This window comes from Heteronotia binoei, chromosome 20, assembly GCF_032191835.1.
Source record: "Heteronotia binoei isolate CCM8104 ecotype False Entrance Well chromosome 20, APGP_CSIRO_Hbin_v1, whole genome shotgun sequence".
Taxonomy (NCBI): domain Eukaryota; kingdom Metazoa; phylum Chordata; class Lepidosauria; order Squamata; family Gekkonidae; genus Heteronotia; species Heteronotia binoei.
The window spans coordinates 94,389-121,305 of record NC_083242.1 but is presented as its reverse complement, the minus strand read 5'-3'; the positions used below and the strand labels follow the sequence as shown (position 1 = coordinate 121,305).

General features: G+C 60.2%; 2 protein-coding genes across 2 annotated transcripts in view; both read left to right on the top strand.

Moving 5' to 3' along the window:
• The window catches only part of PDPK1 (3-phosphoinositide dependent protein kinase 1), a 60,451-nt gene that overhangs the window by 9,748 nt on the left and 23,786 nt on the right, over window positions 1-26,917 (top strand). The window lies entirely within an intron of this gene.
• On the top strand, window positions 96-26,612 carry LOC132588569 (uncharacterized). The gene is given in 26 exon segments (XM_060261000.1): window positions 96-180; window positions 2,787-2,919; window positions 3,459-3,570; window positions 3,869-4,049; window positions 5,199-5,342; window positions 6,928-7,027; window positions 7,801-7,867; window positions 7,967-8,046; window positions 8,226-9,177; window positions 9,179-9,470; window positions 13,242-13,340; window positions 14,126-14,246; window positions 14,705-14,898; window positions 15,160-15,335; window positions 15,716-15,887; window positions 15,996-16,098; window positions 16,325-16,409; window positions 17,102-17,383; window positions 17,507-17,736; window positions 20,509-20,607; window positions 23,485-23,681; window positions 24,099-24,244; window positions 24,427-24,604; window positions 25,042-25,159; window positions 25,377-25,461; window positions 26,151-26,612. Coding segments are annotated over 26 exon segments (4,893 nt in total).

The following is a 26,917-nucleotide window of genomic DNA, read 5'->3' as shown; positions in this document are numbered from 1 at the left end:
CTTGGGGAAGCCCCCCGCCGGCTGCCTGTGGCGGCCTCTCCCCCCCGCCCCCGCAGAAGACGCCGCCGCCTGGCCGCAGAAGGGGGGCTCTCGCGATGCCCCCAGACAGGCGGGCTGCCCCGCTCGGCCTCCTCCTCGCCTCCTCCTTCTGCTGCTGCTGCCGCCCCCTCCCCGCGCCCGGTAAGCTCCCCTCCCCTCCCGGGAAGCCCAGCGGGGGTGGGGGTGGGGGGTCTCTGGGGCTTGGCTGGCTTGGAGCAGGCTTCCGTCCTTTGCAATCACTCCGCCAAGCCAGCTGGCGGCTTGCAGAAGGCATCTAAAGTTAAAGTTACTTTCTTTCCACTCCCTCCCTTCTTGCCTGCCTGCCTGCCTGCTCTCAAACAGCTGATGTTTATGCCTCGTGGCTCTTATGTTAAGCGAGCTTGGCCGCTCCTGCTCTAGAAAATGGCCCGCAAAGGCCCGGGAGTGCGGGGGGGGGGGGACTCCCAGGGACTAGCCGGCTCTGGCTGAGGCTGCCGTGGCCCACCACCAGGACCCCGCACAGTCTTCGTGGGTACTTAGGGGGCCTGGCTGCTCTTCCGGCTGCTGCATTTCTGGTCAGTTCTAAAGGCCTGACCCTGGGGCCCACCTCCACCCTCTCACCCCAGCCTTTCAGCCCAAATGAGAAAGGCAGACTTGGGAGGAGCACAAATGCTCCTTGGCCTGGTCCCCCCCCCCCCCCGCCTGAATACCCACATCTCTGATGCTGAGTTCCGGCCCTTGCAGCTCCATGGAAGCCACGGCGGCGGGGGGGGGGGGCAGTGGCCAAACTGCAGTCTGTGCTGGGGAGGGAGCGGCATAGGTGTGGCTTTGGCTGTCGGAGGAGGTCTGAGCCTTTAGGGTGAGGGGGGGGCTCTTTAATCTCCTGGCAGGAAGGCGGTGCCTCTTCTCCAAGAGGTTGCTTCGCAGAAAGAAGTTATTTCACATATCTGGGCAGATGAAAAGGGAAGTGAGTGGCTGCGCTCTCCTTCCAGGGCAGAGAGAGAGAGAGAGAGAGAGAGCTGGGCTGGGCCTGCTGAGTGGGGGCCTCATCTGCTGACCCACTTCTTTAGGAGGAATCCAGCCATCGTCGTGCCATTGGATTTCAGCGCTTTCTGTCTTGTGGGTCATCCTTTCCCCACACCTGGTTTGTGGCAGTGTCTCCCCCCTCGAGATGCAGCTGCAGGGCCAGCTGTTGCCGTGTGGTGGCCAGAATTGTGGGCTTGACGTGTCTCTCTTCACTGGAACCTCCTGGGTGCCTTTGGCAAAATGGGCTGCACCAATGGGGCAGCGGGAGCCCCTGGCTAGGGTTTTCCACTGAATTGTGTAGCCGTGAAAAATGTGAAGAAGGCAGTGTTGTGGGCCTCTTAGGGTTAGCGGGTCAGGCTCAGCTTCCTCGCTCTGCTGTGGAAGCTCTCTGCACCTGACCTACCTCGAAGGGTTGCTGTGCAGGTGAACGGGAGGGAGGGGATGATGGGAAGCCTCTTCGGGCCCCTTATGGGGAGAAAGGCAGGGGACAAATATCTGAATCGGTTTTCACCGCATAAAAGCTGCAACAGGCACCTCTCCTCTCTGCCCCAAGTAAAGGGGCGACCAAAGATCCTGGCAGATCAGATCCCTAACGGCAAAAAGGATCAGGGAGTCCATGTACAGCGGCAAAGGTTGCAGTGCGGTTGGACTGGAAAGTGAGCAAACAGTGCAGTAAGAGAAGTCTGGCACCAGAAATGCAAAAGCTTTTGGACAGAAGTTAGAAAATGATGCGGTAGAACAAAAGCCACCTGCAGCAAGAAGCAGGGCCCCAAACTGCAGCCCTGTGGAAACATCCACCCGCTCAGCAAGGGAGAATCGCTTGGCTCTGCTCTTGCTGCGCCGAGTGGCCAAGCACTGAGCGTTTCTAAAGACGAGGTGGATTTCCATGGTGAAGTGCATTCTGTCCTCCTAGACGAGTGGCTTCTCAAGGCAGGAATTGTCTGCCAAAGGGTCCCTTCTCCTTCCTCTGTTGTGGGCAGCTGGCTGCAGCCCCACAGAGCCAGCCTTCCCACGGAAATCCTGCAACGAAACCCACAGCAGCGGGAGGAGGAGGAGGAGGAGGTGCTGGCGGCCCCCTTGTTTTCCTGCCTTGGATTTTGCATTGGCAAATCAGCTGAAGAATCTCCCCACCACCACCCTCCCCTGTCACCCCCGTTCAACTCATTGCTTGTAGCATAAGCATCCCTTTACCATGTCCTGATCTCGGTTCCTTTGGGGAAGCCCATCCTTTATGCCTTCCCTCCCTCCCGCTGATCAGTCAGTCATGCACATTTACTGCTGCTGACCACCGGAACCAGAATTTGTGCATTCCTTTTAAATGGGCAGATGAAATGCCTAGAAGCTGGTGGTGCCTTTTCTGGATCAGATGTCCAGTCCAAACAAGTCAGGATTGTCTGCCCAGGAGAGACTGCCAGCGACTCTCAGGGTCTTTCCCACATCCTGGGGACTGAACCTGGGACCTTCTGCATGCTTCAGCCATTGAGCCACTGTGGCCTCTTCCCAAGCGCATTCAGCTCTCCTCCCTCCCGCCATCAAAGTAATTGCGCCGCTAAACATGCACAGATCTCTTCAGGCGCTTGCAATCCCATAGGAAGGACTCGTGCTGCAGAGCACAAGACGACTCTTGCTGCCTGCCCCACTGTTGTCCTGCTGCCCGCCTGCCTGGGCGGTGGGGAGGGCCATGAGGGGCCAGGCGCCCGCTCTCCACTCTCCCTGCAGCAGCCTCTCCTCTTCCCTCCTAGTTGGGCCTCCAGAGGTTCCTGACCTGCAGTGCTACACAGACTATGCCACGCAGGTGGTCTGCCACTGGGATGTGACAAACACAACTGACTGTGGCAGGGAGTTCCAGCTGCGCGGTAGGAATGATGATGGCAGGTAAGTCTGTGGCAAGGCTTCGGGTCCTGCTGAAGGGGGTCACGAGGGGGCTGGGGAGGGTGGCTTCAGCCAGGAGGGGGGATATTCTCAGCCCTGGCTTCCTTCTCCTTGGGGTCAGTCTAGGAGCCTACTTGAAGGGTTGTGCTGTGTGGTTGAATAAGGGCTGGGGGGCGTGGAGGTGGGCAGCCCAGTCTCCCAATCCTGTGTAAAAGCCAGAAAGTTTGACTCCCCCACCATCCCCCAGGAGCAACGAGTTCAGATCTGTGCGTGTCAATAAGCTAGGCGAGGACTCCTGTACAAAATGTCTCTGCAGATTCCCATGCCCCTGACTGCAAAGAATGGGGAGTCTAAAAGAGTTCTGACTGTGCCGATTGTGCAGGATAGGTGGGGGCTGCTTTTGAAAGGAGACTTCCTGTGTGGCGTGAAGGGCGGTGGTCAGAACTTGGGGCGGGGTCCCCTCCCCTCCGACTGGGGCTGTCTTCTGTCCAAGGCTGAGTGTGAGCCAGCCTGCTAAGGAGGCACCTCTCCCATCTTTCCAGCCAGCTGGAGTGTGTCCTCGAGAACAGGAGACTCCCCGAATCTGCCTCAGCTAGCTGCGTTTGCATCATTAATGAGACCATTTTTGTTGGGGTGACGTACTGTTTCTCGCTGGTAACCAAGACGAACCAATCCAAGAACAGTTCCGTTTACCTTGGTGATATTGGTAAGGCACAGTTTGGGCTTTGTGGGATGGTCTGAAGTGCAAAGAAACAGGCTGTGGTTGGGGAGGGGTCTCTGCTGGAGGTCCACAGAGGAACTGGAGGGAAGGGAGAACCCGTAAGGTCTCCCCCTCAGCACTAGTGGCTGTGAGAAGGCCAGCCAGGGGGCTTCTTCCTTGGGTCCTGAAGCCCACCCCCCACCACTCGCAGGGCTTGTCCTGCTCTCTGCTTCTCATGTCTCCTTTTCTCAGTGCTCCGCTGCTGTTTCTCCCCTGAAAGCAGTGAAGCCCCGGGCTCCCACAAACCTCGCTGTTACCAAGAGCCAGGCGAAGAAGTCATTTACACTGACCTGGGAAGACAGCTCCAGTCTGTTTCCCTCACCAGTAAAGTATGAAATCCAGATCTCAGCTGATGGGGAAAAGCAACCGGTAGGTGGCCCGCTTGCCTCATCTCTTTCTCTCCCCTCCCCTGGGAATTTGGGTCCCTGTCTTCACCATCTGCTTCCCTTTGTGTAAGTCTCCAACAGAGGCAAAGACTTTGCTTCCCTGAATCAGAGGTCCACAAGTATCTTGCCTCCAGTGCACAAGATGTGCAAAATCCCAAGGCCTCACAAAATGTCTTGCCAGATCAGGGTTGTTGGGGGGGGGGGGGGTTTGGGGGGGGGTTCCATCTGGGCCAGCTTTTTGTCTCCAGCCAGATGCTCTGGGAACCTTTCTGTTTCCAGCAACCTCTGAAGATGCAGATTCTGTGGCTGCTTCTTGGTTTGCTGTTGCAGCGAGTGCTAATGGGGAGCTCTCTTCTCCAACAAACAGGGGGAGGGGCTGTCTGCTGAGCTCTTGATGAGGCAGGGTGGGGAGGGCTGACGTGCTGCCAGTTGGTGGGTTTTCCGTTCTGTTGACCTGGTCAGGAGGGGTCTGGAAGGGCCCAAGGTACGTCTGCTCTGCACGTAGCCCATCCAGTAGTACAATGCTAAGAACGCATTCCTGGGAATTGCCGCCCCCCCCTATACCTGATTCTGAGTAGACATATGAACATATATATGAAGCTGCCTTATACTGAATCAGACCCTCGGTCCATCAAAGTCAGTATTGTCTACTCAGACTGGCAGCGGCTCTTTCTCCAGGGTCTCAAGCTGAGATTTCTCACACCTACTTGCCTGGACCCTTTTTAGTTGGAGATGCCGGGGATTGAACTTGGGACCTTCTGCTTCCCAGCAGATGCTCTACCACTGAGCCACCATCCCTCCCCTACTCAGGAGTGCTTGCTGAATCACTTGGGCTCTTTGCTGGGGCCCTGGTTTCAGTGCAGATTCTTAGGGGGCCCCAGTGGTGAGAGCTTCTTCCTTCCCAGTGCGGCCTGTGCCCCCCGACCCTTGATGAGGGGCCTTCTCTTCTCTCCGGGCTGAGTGACAAATGGGAGAATTCTCCACATTGATGGGAGCCTTGCTGCCCTCTTGGGGGAGGCTGCTGCCACTTGGAAGTCGCGGGTTGCTGGAGGGGTCCTGGTCTTCTTAGGGGCAGGTGTGAAACTGCACAGCCTGCAAATATCCCACAATGCTTCCTTCTTCCCAGGGCCACATAGATCTCGCAGAGCGCACGGATCGCTATGAGCTCCACACGGACCGGCTCTTGGCAGGAAAAAACTACACCGCCAGGATACGATATCAGCTCAAGGAGTGGAGAAGCCTCTGGAGTGATTGGAGCAGCCCCTGCAGTTGGCGCAACGGTGAGTGCGGGCTCTCTGGCTGAAGGGGCACTGCAGCTGCCCTGGGCACTTTTTGTGGCCAGAGGTTAGCTGAGCCAGGGACTGTGTCGGGTCACAGTCCTTCTGCGATGCTTGAAGGTGCCACGAGACTGATTTTCCTTGTGGGATGTTCCCTGAAGCCAGGATGGCCGTTGAGGCAGGAGAAGCATTGAGGAGGAAACTCAGAGACAGGCACTTCAGGCAGTGAGGCTGGAAGCAGCTTTCCACAGAAGGAACTGGGAGAAGCAATCAGGGAGACAGTGAGGCTGGAAGCAGCTTTCCACTGAAGGAACTGGGAGAAGTAATCAGGGAGATGCATGGAGTGAAAATTGGCTTCCTTGGGAAGGTGCAGCTGGGGGAGAGACCAGGGTTAGGAAAAGAGAGGGCTTGGTGTCATGTGGCATGACAAGGATCTTTACTAGAGTAATTTATTCATTCAAATATCAGTTTAATGTCTATCCCGCCCTTTCCACAAACAGGCTCAGGATGAGTTACAACATGAGAGACCATAATAAAACCATAAATAAAACCAATTATTGCACGATAAAAACATTACCCCTTAAAACCCCTTAAAAGCAAGATGCTGTACGGGAAATCAGTTTACGGCGTTCCAGCACAGTATGACTTTCCTCCTCTGACCTACAGGTCTTGAGTAGTCTCAATCAGTCCTTCATTCGTGTTTAAAAAATCCAATTGCACTCTCAGCACAAAAACAACAGCAGCAAAGCAATCATTTACAGCATAACAGTCACCACCAGCACAAGTCAGTACAGCAACAGAAGTGGCCACAGCAGAGCAAAGCAACTCAGGGGAAGCAATTAAAGCTATCTAGGGTGGAGCCTGGGAAACACCAGTCCATGAACAGCCATCTTCTGGCGGGCAAGAGGTTTTGGAGCAGTGGCGCCACCTTGCAGGGTCTGTCCTTTCTGCCAAAATGCAGGTTGCCCTCAGAGGGAGCCCTGGGCCCGTATCCTTTGTTTGCTCTCCAATGTGGTGAAACATGTCACAGCACTGTATAATCAGTGATTAAACTGCACTTGATCCTGCCCCCTACTCCACCCTTTTTAATTGATTCCCCACAGACAACACGCAGTCTGGGCTCCAAACTGTAAGAGGAATTGAGAATAAAGCTACCAATCTCGTAATGCGCTAGTGGAGAGCCACAGTGTGCCCATGTTTGGAGTACAGCATGCAGTTCTGGTCACCACATCTCAAAAAGGATATTGCAGACCTGGAAAAGTACAACAGATGGTTAAAGAGTTGGAACACCTTCCTGTGTGGGAAAAAGCTGGAGAGTGCAGGTTTTTTCAGTCTAGAAAAAAGACAGCTAAAGGGAAAAATGTATAGAATTCTACATGGGCGGTTGGGGGGTGGGAAGCAGACAGAGGGAGCTTTCTCTCACTCTCCCATAATGCTGGAACTTGAGGGCACTTCATGAAATTGTTGCGGAAGAGGCCATTGCGTGAGACAGGAAGCAGGGCCAATGGGCTTCTGATCCAGCAGGGCTCCGTTCAGCCGGTGCCTCCGTTTGCGCATCCTTCTCGACACGGAATTGGTTCTTTTCCAGATTTCGAGCCGGAACCTGGAGACCAGCTCTGGCAGTTTGTTCTCTTGGTCTGCTTCCTGGTGCTGGTGCTGGTTTCCACCTGTTACTGCTGCTTTGCCAGGTAAGAGGCCGGCCGGCTGGCCTGCCTGCCCCAAGCGGATGGCAGCAGGGTCTGGACAACGCCCCCCCCCCCGACCTCTGCAACACGGGGCTGGCCCTCTTCGGCCCCTGGCCAGTGCAGGAAGCAGTTCCAGCGGGGAAGGCAAGAAGGAGCCTCTTCACCCACGGAGCTGTCTGCTTCCCAGACTGGAGCTGTGGCCTCCTGAAGGCCCAGTGTGAGAAGCCCCCAGGATTCTGTGTGAGGAATGAGCTCTTGGCATGGCATCCTGCCTGCCTGCCAGCCTCCTGATGCCCTGCTCCCTGGCCTGGCCTCTTCCCCTCCCTGCAGACGTGCCTCTCTTGGCCTTGCCTCCCTCTGGCTGTTACCTGGTGGGGGCTGCCGCAGAGCCCATGGCCTTTTGAGCTTGGCTTGCATCACCTCCCCTCTGCTGCAGCAGGGTGCTTTTCCCCCAGCCCCTGTTCCCCAGTGTGCTTTTCCCCCAGCCCCTGCGGGCTTCTTTTCCCCCCAGCCCCCGTTCCCCAGTGTGCTTTTCCCCCAGCCCCCGTTCCCCAGTGTGCTTTTGCCCCAGCCCCCGTTCCCCAGTGTGCTTTTCCGCCAGCCCCTGCAGGCTTGCCTCCCCTCCCCGCTGCTGCAGCAGGGTGGTTTTCCCTCAGCCCCTATTCCCCAGGCACAAGCTGCCCCTCCCAAGTGCCCTGTTTTTCCCCGCTTCCGCCTGTGAGCCGCGGAGGGCAGGCAGTGGAGAGGACGCTGAGCGGCTTGTGCTTCCCTTGCAGGCTGAAGCGCCACTATTGGGACCAGATCCCCAGCCCCAAGATTGTGGACGACCTGGGGAGGAAGCCGGTAGGAACGCCCCCTGCAGGCCGACAGGCAGGCCGACTCCCTGGGGGCCGCCGTTGGGTGGGGCTGCTGGGCCTGACCCGCCCTTTCTGCCTCTTCCAGTGTCCAGTCCCATGGCAGATGCTCCCGGGGGAGGAAAGGAAGGCGCCTCTCTGTGCCACATCACCGGATCTCTTGGAAAGGTAGCCGTATGTCTGGCAAGGAGCCCCCTTCTTTTGTCCCCCTTCCGGGGCGGGGGGAGTTGGTCTCGGCCCACTAGGCTTTCCACTGGGCAGCTGAGGGCGGGAGCAGAAGGCCATGTTCCGGTTTTGGCTGGGCCAGGGCATTCCATAATGGGATTTTGTCTTTCTCCCCCAAACAGGAGCTTCATGGGTTCTCTGCCTAAAGACGGGATGGCTTCCCTGGGCCGACCAGACAAGGAGGCCCAGATGGTTCCCTGGGGGAAATGGGAGGCCGTCCTCACCCCGGAAGTCCCTCCTGTGGAGCCCTCTCTGACCATCTGCAGCCCTGCAGCCGGCCCCAGCACCCAGATGGAGGAGGAGGAAGAGGACCGCAGTGTCCCTCGCCACCATGATGCCTTAGTGGACCTCTTTGTGGATCTCCTGGGGGGCGGGGACTGCAGGGAAGAGGCTGAGAACCCCAAGCCTGTTGGGGAAGAGCCTCTGCCTCCAGCCGGGGTTCCACAACCAGCACTGGGCAGCCTCAGTTTGCTTGGCGAGATGTCAAGGAAGAGCCTGGGGGGGTCTTCTGAATCGGGCTGTCAGAACACCGTCATTGCCACCTCTTCCCAGGCACCAAGCCCAGCCCCTGAGGAGCACCGAGGAGGCGACGACGGCCAGTCCTTTTCCTCCTCCCAATACAAACGGCTTCTCTCTCCCCCTCCCCCTGCAGACCCCCAGGCCCCCCCGCCTTCCTGCTACAAGAGCTTCAGCAGCCTGGGGGGCTGGCCCACAGCCCCCTCCCACCAGCCGTGGGGCCCCCAGCAGGACTTTCCCAGCTGGCCTCTGAGCCACAAAGCAGCAGCCCCGTTCTGCCCTCTCCAGCAAGATGGAGCCGCCTCCTGGAACACTCCGGCCACAGGGGAGGCTTACCTGCCTGGCTACCGGCCCTTCCGGCCAGCCTCCCAGGACCCCAGAAGTCTGGGCACAGGCTCCCCCGACAACCTGCCCCTCCTTGCGGCCTCTGGGAGCGCTCCCAAAGAAGGCCCTCCAGAGGCGGAGAGAGAGCCCCTGCCCTGGGCCTTCAGCCGCTGCCTGCTGGAAGAGGAGGAGGGGGAGGATTGTGGCCAAGAGGGTGCCAGGCAGCAGACAGGATGCTTCCCGCCCCAGGTGCCCGTGGCCCCTTTGTGACTGGAGCCGGACAGAGCATGAGGTGGTGTGCTCAAGGGCCCTTTGCGCTCAGCCGGCTGCTGGGTCTTCCCTTGGCAAACAGCTTCGGAACCTGGAAGTGGGGCACGAAGGGGGAAGGAGGCAGCCTGTCCCTTTGCCCCACCAGCTGGGGCGTTCATGGTATGGGAGCCTCTTCCAGTCTGTGCCATGGGCCCTGCCGCTGCCTCCTGCCCCATGGACAGCTGTGGGGGTGGTTCAGAGGAGGAGGAGGCTGGCCAGTACTTGGCCCTCCCTCTGCCCTGCCAGACGCCTGGCAGGAGCTGCTCTTTCCACCTCCTCTGGGACACGGAGGAGGAGTGCCCCACCATGTCCCTCTGCCACTCTTTCTTTGCAACATTAAAAATATTTATCCAGGCAGTCTGGCTGCTGTGCCCTTACTCTGCTGGTGCCAAGAGACCTGCTTCCAACAAGACTCAGCCCAGGGTGGGGGGGGGGAGGAGGGTCTGTGGCTCCAGCGGTGGGGAGGGGGAGAGCGGAGGGCATTCTCTGGGGCTTCTGCAGTTCAAAGGAGCTCCCATTGGGAGGGGAGGGGGCTCCCTGGGGCTTGACAGTGAGAGGAATCCTGGGGCTTCAGGTCAGCCTGGGACGGAGACAGACGCCCTCTTCCTCTCCTGACCAGGGGTCTGGCTGCCCTCTGGGGACAGCAGATTCTGCTTCGTGGCTGGCCAGACGTGCCCCCTCCCGGCTCTGTCAAAGAGTCACAGGAAGTGTTTTCACTGTAGAAACAAGAGTGTGGTTTGAATCAGGCCTCTGGCACTTCCCAGAGGCTGGGAAACAAGCAGTCAGCCTAGACTTCTGAGGACCTTTCAGCCCACCCCCTCCCCCTGTGAAGGTGCAGCTGGAGAGCAGCTTGGCAAAGTGCCCAGGAGCTTACCTGGGGAAAGAGAACACCTCAGGTGGTGAAGAAGAACCTGTAGATGTTGCGGGGAGAAGGGAACCCAGCACATCCTCAGAGTCCAGAGGAGGGCGGCGAAGATGGTGAGGGGTCTGGAGACCAAGTCCTATGAGGAAAGGTTGAAGGAGCTGGGGATGTTTAGCCTGGAGAGGAGGCAGCTGAGAGGTGATAGGATCCCCATCTTCAAGTATTTGAACGGCTGTCATATAGAGGATGGTGTGGAATTGTTTTCTGTGGCCCCGGAAGGTAGGACCAGAACCAGTGGGTTGAAATTAAATCAAAAGAGATTCCGGCTCAACATTAGGAGAACTTCCTGACCATTAGAGTGATTCCTCAGTGGAACAGGCTTCCTCCTTGGGAGGTGGTGGGCTCCCTTTCCTTGGAGGTTTTGAAACAGAGGCTAGATGGCCATCTGACAGCAATGGAGATGCTGTGAATTTAGGGGGAGATGTTTGTGAGTTTCTTGTATTGTGGAGGGGATTGGACTAGATGACCCTGGAGGTCCCTTCCAACTCTATGATTCCCTGCTCATCCTCTTCTGCATGCAGCCATCTGGGTGACCTTGGGTCAGCCACAGTGCTCTCCGAGCTCTCAGCCCCACCTGCCTCACAGGGGGTCTGTCTGTTGTGGGGAGAGGAAGGGAAGGAGATTGTGAGCCACTCTGAGATGCCCAGTGGAGGGCAGGGTAGAAATCTAATCTCCTTCCCCCCACGATGGTGGCCATTGGCCTCAGGGTGTTGATTTAGCCAGAGGTTTCATCTCTCAGTTAGCCCGTGGCGGGGGGAGCGCCGGGCACTTGCCTGGCTGTGAAGGAGCCAGAACTGGACATCCCCCTCCTCCTTTGGCATGGGGGGGCAGGGAAGGTGTTGGGAGGGGGGGGGGTTGTCAGTCTTGAGGTGCCTCAGCTCTGGCGCCTCCCGGCCTCACCACATCCTTTGCCTGTACAGCAAGAACAGGAGGGGGTGACGTCAGCTGCCCAGAGTGGTGAGGTCGGGCTGCCTCTTACTCATCAGAGAAGGAGTTCCCGGCTGCCTTCAGGAGGGCCAATTCCTGTAAGTCGGGGGGAGAGCCTGCCAGGCAAAATGGGACCCTCGCTGGGGGGTGGGGAAGCCCTTGGGACCAGACTGCTGGAGGCCTGGCCATGGGGGGGGGGGAGCTCCCCTCAGCAAGCAGGTCTGGCCTTTGTGCTGGGGGGGGTGGCTGGGGAGGGGGGCCTTGGCCTGTCCCTGCTTGAGAGGAGGGGAGCAGCCCTCTCCCCCAAGGCTCTGGCTGCAGTCAGTGCAGGAGGAAGGTCCGGGGGCTCACAGGAAACAACTTTCCTGGGCCCTCTGCATGGGGGGGAGGGGTTGTAAAACACAGAACAAACCTTTTAGCTTGAATTGGGAGCACTCAGGTATGCGCAAGTGCTCTGGGACCTTCCCTAGAGGTGGGCAAACCAGACCTGGCAGGATGGATTATGAGGTGTGTGTGTGTGGGGGGGGTGTTTTACGAAAAGGTTTTCCAGACTGTCAAGTTGCATTTTGCAAAGAGAAGACTCAACGTTTGTTGTCTGTACCAAGCTTGTTATGAAAAAGCATTAAAGGTCAGGCATCCTGGCTACAAAAACCAAGTCCTCTCTCTTGGATACAGTTTTTCTCAGACATGGAGTTTTTTTATTTTTTGCCAGCATAAAATTGTCCCGTTTGGCAGCTGCACGTTTCTTGAGGCATTTTGTGCCTTCCGTTATGATTCTGCACAAGTTCAGTCCTTTCCTGGGAAGCGTCCTGGTGGGAAAGCTGCAGTCCTAAGCTCTGCTCATGACCTGAGTTCAATCCGGTGAAAGCTGGGTTCAGGTAGTCAGCTCGAGGTTGACTCAGCCTTCCCTCCTTCCGAGGTCGGTAAAAGCTTGCTGGGGGGAAAGTGTGGATGACTGGGGAAGGCAATGGCAAACCACCCCGTCAAAAGTCTGCCGTGAAAACATGAAAGCAAGGTCAGCCCAGAGTCGGAAACGACTGGTGCTTGCACAGAGGACCTTCCCTTCCCTTCCCTTCCCTTCACGAAGTCCGCTTCTGTTGCTGAGACTCAGAGTGGCCTACAGAGCAAGCAGTGGCGTAAGAAAGACAAGAAATATAAAACTATATTGCAAAATTAGAGAATAATGAAGCAAAAATAGGCTAATGTGTCTAATAAATGATGTGGAGAGGAAGAGCTGCTTTTCAGCCACCAAAGCTGCGACGGTCTTTAATGCTCCCCCCCCCCCTCGCCTGACAGCTCCGCGGGTTTGCTGGGACGCGCCCTCCCCCTGCCCAGGGCAGCTGTTCCGCCTGCTAGGGGTGGGGGCAGCTGCCCCCTGCCCCTGTTGCTGCGGGGCCCCTTCAGAAGGCTTGGCCTGGGGGCGGGACGGGGGGGGGTCCCCCAGAAAGGAGAGTCGCAGCAGGGCACGGCGCCTGCAGCAGAATGGAGGCAGCGGGGGGGGGGGGGGTGCTGCCGCCGCCGCCTTCTGGGAGGGCCAGAGAGCCAGTGGGGCTGCACGAAAACAGAGCGGGGGCCTAGAGGCTGCGGAAGGGCTGGCGGGGTTGATGCGAGGAAGCACTTGGTGCCCCCGGGAACTCCCGGCACAAACGGGAGGCGGCCATCCAAATGCGCCAGAAGGACGTTCCGATCCACTCCACCGGCGGCGGCGACGGGGGGGGGGGGTTGGCTTCTTCTCCCCTGGCTCGGCCAGGCTCCTGCCCCGGGGGGGGGGGGGAGCTGCTGCTGTTGGAGTCTCTGGCGCCCCCCCCCCCGCTTGCCTGGCTGCCTTCTTTCCCGGCCCCTGGAAGCTCCAGAGGAGCACGAAGGCTCTTCTGGAGGGGGGGGGGGGGCTTGGCTGCTGCTGCTGCTGGGGCTGCCCCTTGGGGGCGCGCTTCCTGCTGCCGCCCGTGGCAGACTTTGGCTGTCCCCTTCCGGGCGGGGGCCTCTGCGCGCTGCCGAAAGTGCTCCCAAAATCCCCCTCCCACACACCCGGCGCCCGAGCAGCAGCAGGTCTCTCGCGCAGTTCCCCCGAGGGCAAGGCCAGGCGGCTGCACCCCCCCCCCCGCTGACCCCCCCCCCCCCCCCGGGCCTTGTCTTGCAGGGCAGCCAGCCAGCCCGAGGAGGAGGAGGAGGAGGAGGATGCGGGCCCAGGCCCTTCTGGTGCTGCTGCTGCTGCTGTGCCTTCAGCGCGGCCAAGGCGGTAGGTCTCTCGCGCGCTCTCCTGGCTTGGGGGGCTGGCGGGGGGGGGCAACTGCAGGCCCTGCCTCCCAGACCAGGACCCCCCCTCGTCTGCTTTGCCAGTCGCGCTCTCCTATCCAGTGGAATCCAGCAACGCTTGCGCGGGGGGGGGGGGTGATGCTTCAGCTGATCCTGCAATGAGCAGGGGGTTGGACTAGATGGCCTCGAGGGTCCCTTCCAGCTCCAGGATTCTGCCAACTTTCTGCTCTCCTCTCCCCCCCCCCGCCCTAACCTCGGACTGGTAGGAGAGCCCCCCTAGCCATCGAAACGTCAGCCTGCCCCAAACACGGGAGGGGGGGCGTGGATATCTTGGCGGCTGCCGCTTTGGCGACTGGCAAGGCACAAGTGTTCCTCCCTCGCCCTCTGCCCTCTTCCCTCAGCAGTGCGAAGGCACATGGCTCCAGTGCTGCTTTCAACAAGGGTCTCCTGGAGCTGGCGAGGCTGGGTGTTTGGGGTCTGTTGCCTTTGGATGCATGGGGCAGAGTTCTTTTCTGGCGCCCCAGAAGGTCGGACCAAAACCAATGGGTTGAAATAAAATCAGTTTTCTGCTGCACATGAGGAGTCTGACTCCCCCTCCCCCCAGCATTTTCTATCCTGAAGGAGGCCCCTCCCTTCGTGGGACTGGCTGCCCCAGGATTCCCAGTTGCCGCCTTCTTCTGGCCACCCGGTTGTTCTTGACGGCACTGGTGAAGGCCAATTCCCTCCTCCAGGCACATCCTGATAGGACTGCTCTTTCTCTCCATCCAGACTCAGCTTGCCAGAATCTCAGGTGTTTTGCAGACTATATCCAGACGCTGACCTGCATATGGGACACTGGCCCTGGGGGTGCCCCCCCTGGAGGGAAGCTGCACAATCTAACTGGCTGGTGGTAGGTGCCAGCAAAGAGAGGGAGGAAAGAGCCTGGGCCTATCTCTGGTGCCCCCCACGTCCCTTTCTTTGGAGGGCAGAGGCAGTATCACCCTGGGCAGGCCCTTCACCCTGCCTCTCTGGCCCAGTGGCTCCCCTCCCCTCTGCCCCCCCCCCCCGGGAGACCTCCCCTCCCTCCACTGAGCTCCTCCCTGAAGCACCCAGGGAGGGAGTGGCAGCACGAGGAGGGACGACTCCTTGCACTGCTGGGAGCAGATGTCTGTCATGCTCTGCTGGGTTGCGGGGGGGGGGGCCTTCTGATCTGCCTGAGGAAGAGGCCACTGGAGGCCCTCTCTGGCTACTGCCCCCCCCCACCCCAGGGGTTTCTTCCAGGGAAACACGTGCCTTCTTCTGCCCATCCTCTTTGCTGCAGGGCTGCTGGGCTGCCAATGTGCCCAGAGACCTCTTACATTTCCCCAGGGACTGTGGCCACGGGGGCCCCTGTGCCTTCCTGCCCACCTTCAGTACTGCCAGCCACACACGCTACACCTGGACCTCAGAGCAGAAGCCCCCGTGTATCTTTGGCGACACCTTCGCTGTGACGATGACGACACTCACAGACGGAGGCCCTGCCATTCAGCAGGAATGCGGGCCCTTCCAGTGCCACGAAAACAGTACGTGTGCGGGGGGAGCATTCCAGTGAGGGAGAGAGGAGCACCCAGAAACAGCTGTGCGTCCCAAGCCCTCCTGGAGCAGTTGCGGGGGGGGGGGCTCTCCACTCTCAGCATTGCTGCACTCAGCCTCCATGCTGCTGGTGAAGATGCTGCAGTTATGTCTCACCCACCCCTCCCCACAGCCTCCGGTTCTCTCTGCAGCCCCCCTTTGGAGGCTCTGTCTCTTCTGGGCCTTGACTCTCTGCTCTGCCCCCTCCCCAGTTAAGACTCAGCCCCCTGCCAAAGTGACAGCCACTGCCTACCCGGGTGGCTACAACGTCTCCTGGGAGAGCGGCTACACAGCCTACGACTACCTCCACGGGGAGCTGCAATACCAGCTGCGCTACAGGCTGAAGGGACGCCCCTGGCACCCGGAGGGGGGAGGCATGGCCGCAGGGGTGAGTAGTCGTGGGGGGCAGGGAGCAATGGGCTCCCCTATGGGCCAATGGGGCTTCTGGCTGACCCACCCCTCTGCCTGCGTGGGGAAGCACACCTCTCCTCGCCATCAAAGCCCCAGAGAGACCCCCCCCCCTCGCCAGCACCAAACCAGTGCCAAATGGCAGCATCCCTCATGCCAGGCCCCACAACCCGCCTGGCCCTTGACCCCAGCAGCCTCTCAGCAAGATCCGCCCACTGGACACTGCTGCCTTGAAGTCCTGAGCCTCACAAGCTGCATTTCCCGGCCCCAGAGGACAGCTCCTGCCGCTCCCCTCCCCTCCCCTCCCCCCACCAAGGCCTGCCCTTGAACCCCCTCCCCCCCTGCCTCTCCCTCGTCCAGGCCCTGAAGCCGGTCTTGCAGGACACCCCGACTCTGTGGCTGTCAGCCCAGGAGCTGGAGGGGGGCGTGGAGTACGTGCTGGAGGTGCGCGCCGGTCTGAGGGACCACTCCCACTACAAGGGCACCTGGAGTGACTGGAGTCCTGCCTGCAGCCTCCAGACGCCGCCCAGGGGTAAGTGCCCCCCCCCCCGGGCCGGGGCTGCCCAAAGAAAGGCCTCCTGCAGCAGCCAAGCCCAGCCCAGCAGGGCCCCACTCCACCCCTCCTCCCTCCCTTCCTCAGGCACCGCAGGAGCCCCCGCTGCCGCTGCCTGGGTGGTGCTGACGCCACTCCTCGCCTTCAGTCTCACGATCACCCTTCTGGCCTTCCTGTGCAGGCATTCCAGGTGAGCGGGGGGGGGGGGGAGGGGAGGGAAGAAGGGGAGCAGCCCCCCCAGACTCTGGCTGGAGCAATTTCGGCCTGCCTTCCAACTAGGCCCTCTGCCAGCCCGTGTCCCCCCCCCCCTCACCCCCAGGAGCTGGCTTGAGCTTGTCAGCAGGCTGGGGGGGGGAGGGTCGGCAGCCCAGCCCTTCCTGAAAGGAACCCCCCCCCCGCCATTTTCCCACTTGCAGACCATGGCAGAAGCTGGAGCAGCTCGTCCCCAGCCCTGCCCCCTATTTCCAGACCCTCTACCTGGTCCACAACGGAGACTTCAAGGTACCAGCTGGGGAGGGGAGGGGGCAAGCGATGAGGGTTGGCGTGGCCCTGCCCCTTCCAGAGAGGGAGGGAGAGGGCTGTTCATAGGGCAGGAAGCTGCGGGAGGGGAGGGGGGTTGGGAAAACCTTTGCAAATATGCCCCCCCAGGAGCTCTGTCTCTATTGCCAGGGGGGCTGAAGGAGGGAAGAGGCTGCCCCAGAGAACTAGGCACTGCACTCCAGAGCGAGGGAGAAAAGGGTCGCAGGGTCACCTAAGGGAAGTGGCCCCATTAGGAGGGCTCCCTGAAAGCACTTCCCTTGATGCTGGGGATGGTGGGGGGCTCCTGTGGGGATGGTCTGCCATTCCAGGCAGCACAAAAGCCTCCCCAGGAGAGAGAGGCAACTGACTAGGCAGCTCTCCCCACTGGCACCTCACCTGGGGCCTTTTCCGTGACTTCAGCCGCACTCCTGCTTCCGTGCAGCATTAGGGGGAGCCTGGGGAGGCGGAGGTGAGGCAAGGATCCCCCTCCTTACGACTGCCACCACCAGCCAGCTCAGAGGGCCCCCTCTGGAAAGGAAACGCAGCCTCAGCCATGAAATGCTGGGGTGGGGTGGGGTAGAGACCCTTGGAGCCCATTTGGGTATCGATGGAGGAGCAGGTCTTGCATCACCCGCCCCTCCCTGGGCCCATCCTCTCCCTCCCCCCCTCTGCAGAAGTGGGTGGGCACCTCCAGCGCCAGAGCCCCCCTGGATGCCTCCGAGGAGGAGAGTTGCACGGCCCTGCCGGAAGTCTTCAGGATGAGGCCCAAGCCCCTTCTCGCTACAGCCGACCCAGGGCAGACTGCTGCCTCCCTGCCAGCCTTCGCCGAGGAGAGTCCCAGATCTGCGCTGGAGCAGGCCTACGCCCACCTCCTCTCCATCCACACCGTCACCCTGGCAGATGCCTGCGGCCTGCAACCCGAGGACTACCATTGCCTGCCTGGGGACAGCAGCCACGTGGAGGAGGAGGAGGAGGAGGAGGAGAGCCTGCTGCCGCCGCCTCCTCCTCCTCCACCACCCAGCGACTGCCGGGAGGACTCTGCCTTCTCCTCCTCCTCCTCCGGGCCCTGGCATCCAGAGGCCCGCTTGGCCCAGCTGCAGCAGCATCACCATGGCAGCCCCCTGAGCACCTCCTCCCCGCCCTCTGCCCGCCACCTCTGCTGCAAGCCCCTTTCTCCCGGAGACCCGGGGGAGGGCCTCGACCTGGACACGCTGGACAGTGGCTTCGTGGACTCGGACTGTGGCAGCCCCCCCGGCGACTGGGAGCTCCAGGGGGAGGCCGCCACCTCCCTGCCCAGCTACGTCAAGCAGTGGGTGGCTGCCCGCCTCCCCCCAGCCCAGCACAGCTAGGGGGCAGGAGCCCCCCCCCCACAGAATAAACAGCCCCCTTGCCTCTCTTCCACCAGCTGCCTCCGCCTCCGTCTGTCCATGGGAGCCAAGGGAGGGCAGCGAGGAGGGGCCTTCTTGCCTGGAGGGAGGGGCGCACCTGGAGAAAGAAGCCTGCCATAAGAGCCCAGGGGCGGGGGGGGGGGCTGGCGAAGGGGCTGCTGGCAAGAGGCAGGGCTAGACGGGGTGGGGGGGTGGGGTTGCCAATCCCCAGGTGGGGGCAGGGGATCCCCTGCTTTGGAGGCCCTCCCCCCGCTTCAGGGTCATCAGAAAGCGGGGGGAGGGGAGGGAAATGTCTGTTGGGAACTCCATTATTCCCTAGGGAGACTTATTCCCATACGAAATAATGGAGAATTGATCTGCGGGTATCTGGGGTTCTAGTGGGGCTGCTATTTTAGTTAGAGGCACCGAATTTTCAGTATGGCATCCAGTGCCTCTCCCCAAAATACCCCCCAAGTTTCAAAAGAATTGGACTAGGGGGTCCAATTCTATGAGCCCCAAAAGAAGGTGCCCCTGCCCTTCATTATTCCCTATGGAAGGAAGGCATTTAAAAAGGTGTGTGGTCCCTTTCAATCTGATGGCCAGAACTCCCTTTGGAGTTGAATTGTGCTTATCACACCCTTGCTCCTGGCGCCTTCTGTGCTGCCTGCCTGCCTGCCTGGGGGGAGGGAGGGGCTTCTTACGGGTCCTGGTGGGTGGTGGCCCCGAGGCTCCTCCAGGCGGCTAGCCCTCCACGTGCCTCCCTCCCTGCAGCCGGCCGGAGCGACAGAGAGGGTGGCGGTGGCGCCCCCTGCAGGGCGGGCCGGGGAGGGCGTGGCTGCCGGCTGGGGAGGAGAGAACTCCCTTGGGGGGGAGGCAAGGGTCCCTCCCTCGCCCCCCCCCCCCGGACTGGCAGAAGAAGAAGGAGTCCCGTGGGGGGGGGGCTGGCGTGGGAAGTGCCCCCCTTCCTCCTGGGGAATGTGGGCCCGGCCCCCTTCAGGGGAGGCTCCAGGAGACCCTCATGGAGGGGGGGGGAGGTCCAGGGCTCCCATTGACTGCCCCCTTAGGGGGCCATGATCTCAGGAGCCTCCCCCCCCCGCCGCGCTCCTGCTCTGATTGGGGAGGGAGCCCAGAAGACGCCCCCCTCCCCTCTCCTCCCCCCCCCCCGGGAAGGAAGCGTTTGTAGGTCAGGGGTGGTGCAAAAGGCGCTGCCTCCGAGGCGCCCCCCCCCCCAGCAACAGCAGCAGCCTCGGTTCTTATCTGCGGCTTCTTCTTCCTCCTCCTCACTCATCTGACACGCAGGGGGGGGCTGCCTCCCTCCCGTCCCCCTGGGGCCGCGCCCAGGCTCCCCACCACACCAGTGTCTCCCGGGGCAGCCACCCACCCCAGCCCCGCCGCTGCAGGCACTTTCTGAGCCGCCAAAGGACAGAGGGACAGAGACCCCCCCCCCCACAGCGTTGCTGGAGTTGCCCCGGGACAGGAGGGCAGCAGCCTGCACAGTAAGGACGCCGGGCTGGGCAGCAAGGGGTGGGGTGGGGGGGATTGGGAGCCAAGCAGCTGGCACGGGGTGGGTTGGGGCAGCAGAGAGTTGGCCCAGAGGGGCCACAGAGCTGCTCACCCCCCCAGCCCGGTCAGGCTGGCCTTTGGTAAGCAAGACAGCAGTCAGCAAGGGGGGGTACCTTTCATGATGCCAGCTGAGTCCCCCCCCCCCCCGTAAGCTGCAGAGGTACAGAGCAATGCTGGGGCCTGGGGGGGGGGGAATTGGGGGCAAGTCCTCTGGGAGCCATCGGCAGGGGCCACAAGCCTCTGCTCCCCACTTCTCTAGCAGGAAGGAGGGCAGCCACACCCCAGGCCAAGCCTCTCTGTTCCCCAGGGGGAATCTGGGACTGCCCCAATTCTGATGGGCCAGTCAAAGTCATATTTCTGATGCTCCCCCACTTTTTGAACAACGTACCTGTGGCCCAACAAGCACACCTCAGAAAGAAGGAGCCGCATGGACGAAAGCAGTTCCCCCAAGATGCTGACTTGTGCCTTTATAGCATTTCGACGACTCCTTTCCTCTGAAAGGGACTCTGAGCAGCTGGCATCATCTCCCCCCTCATTTTATCCTCACAACTATCCTGCGAGGTAGGCAAGGCTGGCTGAGAGAGAGCGACTGGCCCCCACGACCCCCCCAGCAGTGGGAGGTGCCAGTGTTGCTGCGTTGGCCTCCCCATCCTGGTCCAGCTGCACCCCCAGGGAGGGGAGGGGAGGGGGGCTCTGGAAGGCATTTCATGGGAAGGATGACCCTCCCCTCCCTCAAGGGGTAGGCAAGAGCCAGCCGGCTCCCCCCAATGCCCCACGTGTTCAGGCCAGAGCTTGGGGAATGGCCTGAAGGGACCTTCCTGTTCTGTTATTTTCTTGCCTCATTTCTTCTCCTGAAAACTGAAAGGGGGAGAGGGCAGAAAGGGGGCCCTCCCCTCAGCCCCTGCCGCCGACTCCTCTGGGCAGCACAGAGGAGGCGATTCTAGCTGGCCTTTGCAGCCGCTTCGTTCCATACAGAAGTCAGCTGTGACCATGACAGGGTGCTGAGCTCCCTGTTGGAGACCACCGAGCCATGAACCTGCAGGAGGGGGGGCTGCAGATGTGCACGAGGCACAGCCCGGCAATGCAGGGGGTCCCCACCACATGGCAGGCAGACGGCAGCCCATAGCTCTGGAAATGCCTTTGACTTCCAGGCTCCTGGAGGATGGGGAAGACGGGCAACCCGCTCCGGGCAACCTGCCTGCTGCTGCAGCTGCTGTTCCTGGCTGCAGAGAGACAGCGGAGGAGAACAGGTAGGCAGGGAGGGGAGAACTACCCCCACCCGCCCAGCACAAAGAACCCCTGGGAACCTGGGCAGGGACAGAGTCCACCCTCTGAAACGATAATTTCCTCTGGTGCAGATCAGTTGTAAGAACAGGACTCCAGGCCCCACCTGGAGGCTGGCAACCAGAAAGCCTCAGAGGCACACCCACACGCACTCAGCCCTGTTCTGGGCAGCCTGCTGCGGTGCAGTTTGCCTTGGGGGGTGGGGGGGAGGCATTTGCTGGAAAACTTCAATTTGGTTTCCTTGCAGAGCCAGTTTGGTGTAGTGGTTAAGTGTGCGGACTCTTATCTGGGAGAACCGGCTTGCACCTGCTGCAATGGCCTTGGGTCAGCCATAGCTCTGGCAGAGGTTATCCTTGAAAGGGCAGCTGCTGTGAGAGCCCTCTCCAGCCCCACCCACCTCACAGGGTGTCTGTTGTGGGGGAGGAAGGGAAAGGAGATTGTGAGCCGCTCTGAGACTCTTCGGAGTGGAGGGCAGGATATAAATCCAATATCCTCATCTACCTCACAGGGTGTCTGTTGTGGGGGAGGAAGGGAAAGGAGATTGTGAGCCGCTCTGAGACTCTTCGGAGTGGAGGGCGGGATATAAATCCAATATCTTCTTATTATTATTCTTCAAGCCGTTCCCTTGAGCGATTCAGGTGGACTTGCAGCATTTCTACCCTCGTTCATTTCAACAGGATAGAAGCACATTTGTAGCTGCCACTTTTTGCCTCAAAGACTTGTGAATGGTGTTGTTCTCAGGGATTTTGCCTCATCACTTGTGGGAGCAACCTGGCTAATTTCAGCCAGGTCAGATATTCCTATTTGCTGGATGCTAAAAATCTCATTTGTAGAGCAGATTCCAGGCTGGATGTGACAACCTCGGAAGGTGGATAGGCTGGCCAAAGCCCCCTGGGAATAAGAACATGCCATTGGCCACCTCCCCCCCCCCCATTTCGACCAGAAAGGGATGCGCTTTCTGTACCATGACAGTGCCTCACGGAGAACCAGCTGCAAAGCCCTCTGGTCTGGGACATTCTGTTTTGTTGGAAACTTTTCTTCCTTTCCCTTTCTTCATCTGTGCAGAACGACGTGTCCTGAAGTTCTGAGGTCTTTGCAACTAATGCTTATTTTTCTTTGAATTGAGTGAAGCAAGACTTGCTGGTGTGATGCTCTAAACAGTCACGCACAGCTGTGTAACATCGCAGGCATTGCCTGGTGGGGGGGAGGAGTAGCATTTGCCTCTGGCCTGTGCCCCCCTCCCCAACTGCTTTCTGCAGTCCTGATAGTCTTCTGAGGGTGCAAGCAAACAATTGTAAGATCAGCGTAGGTTTGCTGATTGGAAAACATCTCTGTCAGTTTTCTTGAATCAGAAATCCCTCACTCTCTTTTCCCTGCCCTGATCTCCTAAGCCAGCCAAGTGGGGTTCTGGAACAATAGCCAGATCTGAAGATTTCCAAATATTACTTTCATTGGTTTCTCGTTCGGATTAGTTATGATACGAATTAGTCACGGTGTTTTAATGCAAAGTGTGACTGTGCTCTGTGTGTTCTGTATGCATATCTCTATTAAAGACGTTTCAGTCCTTTGTCTGTTTGCAAATGTACAGGGAGACCAGGCAGGGGCCGAGTGTGGCACCCACTCCAAGCCCCTTTTAAGTAACCGATGCAGCTGAACTCATCCCAGCCCCCTCAGTTCCTGTCTCTCGAATCCCCGTCTGAGCCAGCCCCTTGCAGCTGGCCTGTGGGTGTGATCCTGGGCACAGGGTCTGAGATGGGGGGCAGGCTCCCACAGACTCCTCTGGCCTGACCTCTCCTTCTTGCAGACGCCTCCAGCAGCCTCCAGTGTCTGAACAATTATGGGTTTCAGGACCGTCGAGTAGACTGCACATGGCACCGGAATCAGACCAGGGGAGAGGGACCGTTCTACCTCCGTTTCTCTGAGTAAGGCCAGCTTGTGCAGACACAGAGCTTCTGTCATGGGGGTGGGGGGCAGCCAGCCAGCCTGCAGAAGGCATTTCTTGTGCCCCAGAGGACATAAGAGAGAGGGGGGCATCTGTGGCTCAGATTAGACCAAGTCCAGCTTCCCACGGAAGGAGCTTCTGGGGCAGCTGCTGAAGCTGCCGGTCACTTGAGGGTCTGGCAAATGCAGGGCTTGCTTCTGGTGGGGGTGGGGAGGCACCTCAGTCGAGGCAGGCTTATGAATTGCAGAGAATTGTAGGGGGTCCCAGGGGCGGGGCAGGATTTTGGGTGTCCCAGGCATGCAAAGGGGCTGCGGCTCCACCCCCCTCCCCATGTGAGATCCCCCTGGCTGGGGGATTGGCACGCACCTCCAGCCCACAAAGCCCCTGCTTGCTGCAGCCCTCTGTCTTCAGAAGCCCCAGACAGCTGCTTCATACTCGCTCACAAGCGCAGATCTCCCCACCTCACCATTGGCTCCCTCGGCTCCTCCCACCTCTTGACTTGCCATGCTTTGCCAGGCCCTGCAGCAGACAGACAGACAGACAGACCAGGCTTCTCCAAGGCTGGGATTGTGACGTGCAGAGCAGGCCCCCCTTCCTTCTGGACTGAAGGCTGCACCCTGGCAGGGAGGCTGGGCCTCTCACTCGGGCTTGCCATCCTCCAGGTGGTGGCTGGAGATCTGGAATGACAGAAAATGGCCACTTTGGGAGGTGGGTTCTGTGGCATCCTACCCCAGTGAAGTTCCTCCCCCCATAACCTCCAGGCAGCCCTACTTTCACTGTAGTTCTGGGCAGGCTGAGGGCTCTTCTTTCTGCATGTGCTCAGAGGCAGCTTGCTGTGACCTCGGGGGAGGCCCCGAGTGAGTCAGCAGGGGCAGAAGGAACCTCCTCGTCTTGCTTCCAGCACCTCAAGGCAGAGGCTGAGTGACCTCACCTGCTGGCTGTCGCCCTCCAACCACACGCGGGGGGATGAGTTCCGCTGCTCTGCGGAGGGACGGGGAGAGTTCGAGGAGAACGACCGCTACGAAGTCTTCTTGCACGACGCCTCCTTGGGAGGGGAAGCTGTCCACCCTCCCTGGACCTATGAGCCCATGCGGAACAGTGAGTCCTCTGCAGCAGCCATGGCCAGGGAGGGAGGGAAGGAAGGCAAAGCTGTTGAGCTCCTGGGCTGCCTCCCCCCGCCCCACGAATGTAGCTCTTGGTTGCCAAATGGCAGAAGCCACCTTTTCGCATTTGCCCCCAAGCAGCCCACAAGTTGGCAGATAGCCAACACAGACACCGTAAAAACCAAGCGTAATTTAGGAAGCAACTCAGTAGGCTGGCTGGCCTCTTGACTGTGGGGTGGGAGGGGAAGTGGGTCCCCTGAATGTTTAGCCAGCCCTTTTGGGCCCTCCTTCCCGTTGGGCCTAGTAGCCAATAGATTCTCCTACGTGGTTCCTCCTTCGTTGGTGCTCCAGGAGAACCCGGGTTTCTCTGAGCCTCCGTGAAAACCCTCTTCTCAACCAGTCCTCTTTCCAGTCAAATGCGATCCGCCCTACGACTTCCAGAGCAACATGAGTGGCAGCAAGTGCCTGATGGAGTGGAAGATGCCAGAGGCCTACGTGGTCATCTGGCGGGCCATGCAGTGGCAGCTGCAGTTGAGGGCCACCCAGGTCCCGTGGGAGGTAAGGAGCGGCTGGGAGAGGCCTGGCTGGAAGGGGCTGCAGCCAGTCAGCATCTGCCCAGGCGGCCTCTGAGGCGGGAGGCCCAGCGCCTCGATCTCCAGGATGGGGGGGGGGAAGAGGGGATGGGCCGTGTCTGGCAGGCCTCAGCCCAGCCTCCTTGTCCTCCAACCGCGAACGAGCAGCAAGCGGAGACCAAGACTGTGGTCAGCGGAGAGACGTGGATGGAAATAGATGCCTCTGAGTTCACTCCAGGCACCAGCTACATCGCCAGAGCGCGCTGCAAAACCCCCGACAGCAACGATGCTTATGTCAGCCAGTGGAGCGAATGGAGCACCGCCACAGAGTGGAGCACCCCCCCAGGTCTGCTCACAGGCGGCCAAATGGCAGTGGGCAAAACATGCCCCTCAGCACCAGGCACCCCCTGCCCCCCTTTGGGTATTCAGCTCATTTCCTGCAGCCTGGGCAGGTGACGCCTCGTAGCCCTGTCTCAACCCCCCACCCACTGCAAGGAGAAGACCCTCCCTCTCCACACTGCCAGCCTTCAGGCGATGCCAGAGGCTGGTACCTCCGGGCCACCCCACCCCGGGCCTGCCACTACGCAGAGGTTGGCAGAGGTGGTTGGGGGTCTCTGCTTGCTGGGAGGGAGGGCAATGGAGGACACAGAAGGGCTCAGCCGGCTGGGCCTGAGGGCTGCATCTGAGGCAGGGACCTGCTGCAGCCTGTGCCTGGCGGGGGCACCGAGGCTGCTGTCCTGAGCCACTGCCTGAGAGGGATGCTTTCGTTCTCTCTGCTCCCAGGACCTCAGCGGCGGCAGCAGCAGCAGCAGCGAGAGGAATCCTTGGCTGCCTTTGCCTCAGTCTCTCTCTGCCTGGGCGCCCTGCTGCTTCTGCTCCTTCTCACCAGCTTTTACTCAAGGTAGGGGCTGCAAGCGCTTGCTGCTGAGCAGGGTGGACCACCCCCTGCCAGGCCATCCCACGGGGGCAGTGAGCACAGAGCAAGGCCTGGAGAGGGAAGCCTCCCCGAGCGGGATGCGGGCACATGGGCATTCGTGGGAGGGGCGCACCATCCTAGGGGTGGCAGCAGCTGCTGCTCCACTCTCCCAGGAAGCACTGGCTGTTCTGTCTCCCTCCAGGATCAAGAGGTGTTGCTTAGCAAGCACCCCCAGCCCCGCAGCCTTCTTCCTGCCCCTCTATGCCTCTCACAATGGGAACTTCCAGGTAAGGGCCTCTCTTCCTGCCCCCACCGCTTCTGGGAGGGAGGCTGAGCAATTCTGCAAGGGGGACTCCACCCGTTCTTCTCCAGGGAATGCTAGCAGGTGTGACCTGGGCAGATGGCAAAAGGTCTGCAAACTCTCCCCATTGCCCCCCCAAGGTGTGGCTATTCCCCCCACAGCCTGCTCTCCCCCCTCCTGGAGGACTTGATTTTGTGCTCTCATCCAGCTCCTCCCTCCAGCCGCAGATGGCAAGACAAGGTGAATGAGCAGGTGAAGACCCTGCAGCTGCCTCCCCGCCAGGGGTCAACAAGGCCAGCCCTGCTCAGGCTCCTCCCAGCTCTGCCCCCTCCCCCCCCTCTCCTAGAGCCACAGCAGGGGGACTGGGGGTGAAGCCGGGAGGGAGTCAGCGGGCAGGGGGGCTGGCTGCAGGGCCCAGGAGGGTTGCAGGGGCAATGGGATCCGGGGTGGGGAGGAGGCCTCTGGGGCACCAGCCAGGAGAGGGAAAGAGCGACACACACACAACCCCCAGCCAGCAAATGAAGAGTGGCATCATGGGTAGAGTGTGGCTGTTGCCAGGGGAGAATCAGGTCTGCTGATCTGAGCAGCAACAGACTGCAGGAAAAGCAGGTGTGCCGGGGTGGGGGGGGTGCATCTGCCTGCATGAACCCAGCACTGGCTTCTGACCCGTTTCAGGCTTGGATTGGGATCAAAGAGCAGGATGGCAGCAGCACTTACCCTGGCAAGGGTGCCTGGCCCGGCCTGGCGACCCCGAGGCCCTCAGAGGGTATTTCCCAGCTGTCCTCTTTCAAGCGCCTCCCGGAAGTGGAGCAGCCGTTGGAGGAGAGAGTTTGCCACTGGCTTGGAGTTCCACAGCAGCAGGACAAAGTCAGCAAGGATCTCATCCTCCAGCGGGGGGAAGCACAGGCCCCGATTCTGCCTGGAAGAGCTCCTCTCCGCCTTGAAGGCCTGCATGCCGCGGGGGAGGGCTTCCCTTATTTGCCATACAAGAACTCCCTGCTTGTGGAGCAGAGCCCCCCACAGGCGACAGAAATCCTTGCCCCCCGCAGCAAACCCTCTTGCTGCCTGGGTTCCAGCCCCACCTCCCCTCCGTGGGTCCTAGAAGAGAGGCCAAGCCGGGTGGAGGGAGGCTTGTAACTGCCCTCTGCAAGCAGGGTCTGGCTTTCCTCCCACCCGGGCAGGCCCTGCGCCCTTTTTGCACATGCTGGCTGACTCCTCAAAAGAAGGGTGCTTTGAGTTCAGCCACTGAAGAGACAACCATGGTCGCTTGCTGGTACTCAAAGCAGATGGGCTGCTATTTGGACTGAGATATGTTAGCAGGCCATCTGGGTGGCTGCAGAATCCTTTGAGCTTATGGGGAAGAGGCAAAGAACCAGAATGGAGCCAGTGTGCACTTTGAAAAGACAGACAGATGTGAGCTGACCAGTGGAGCCACAGCAACA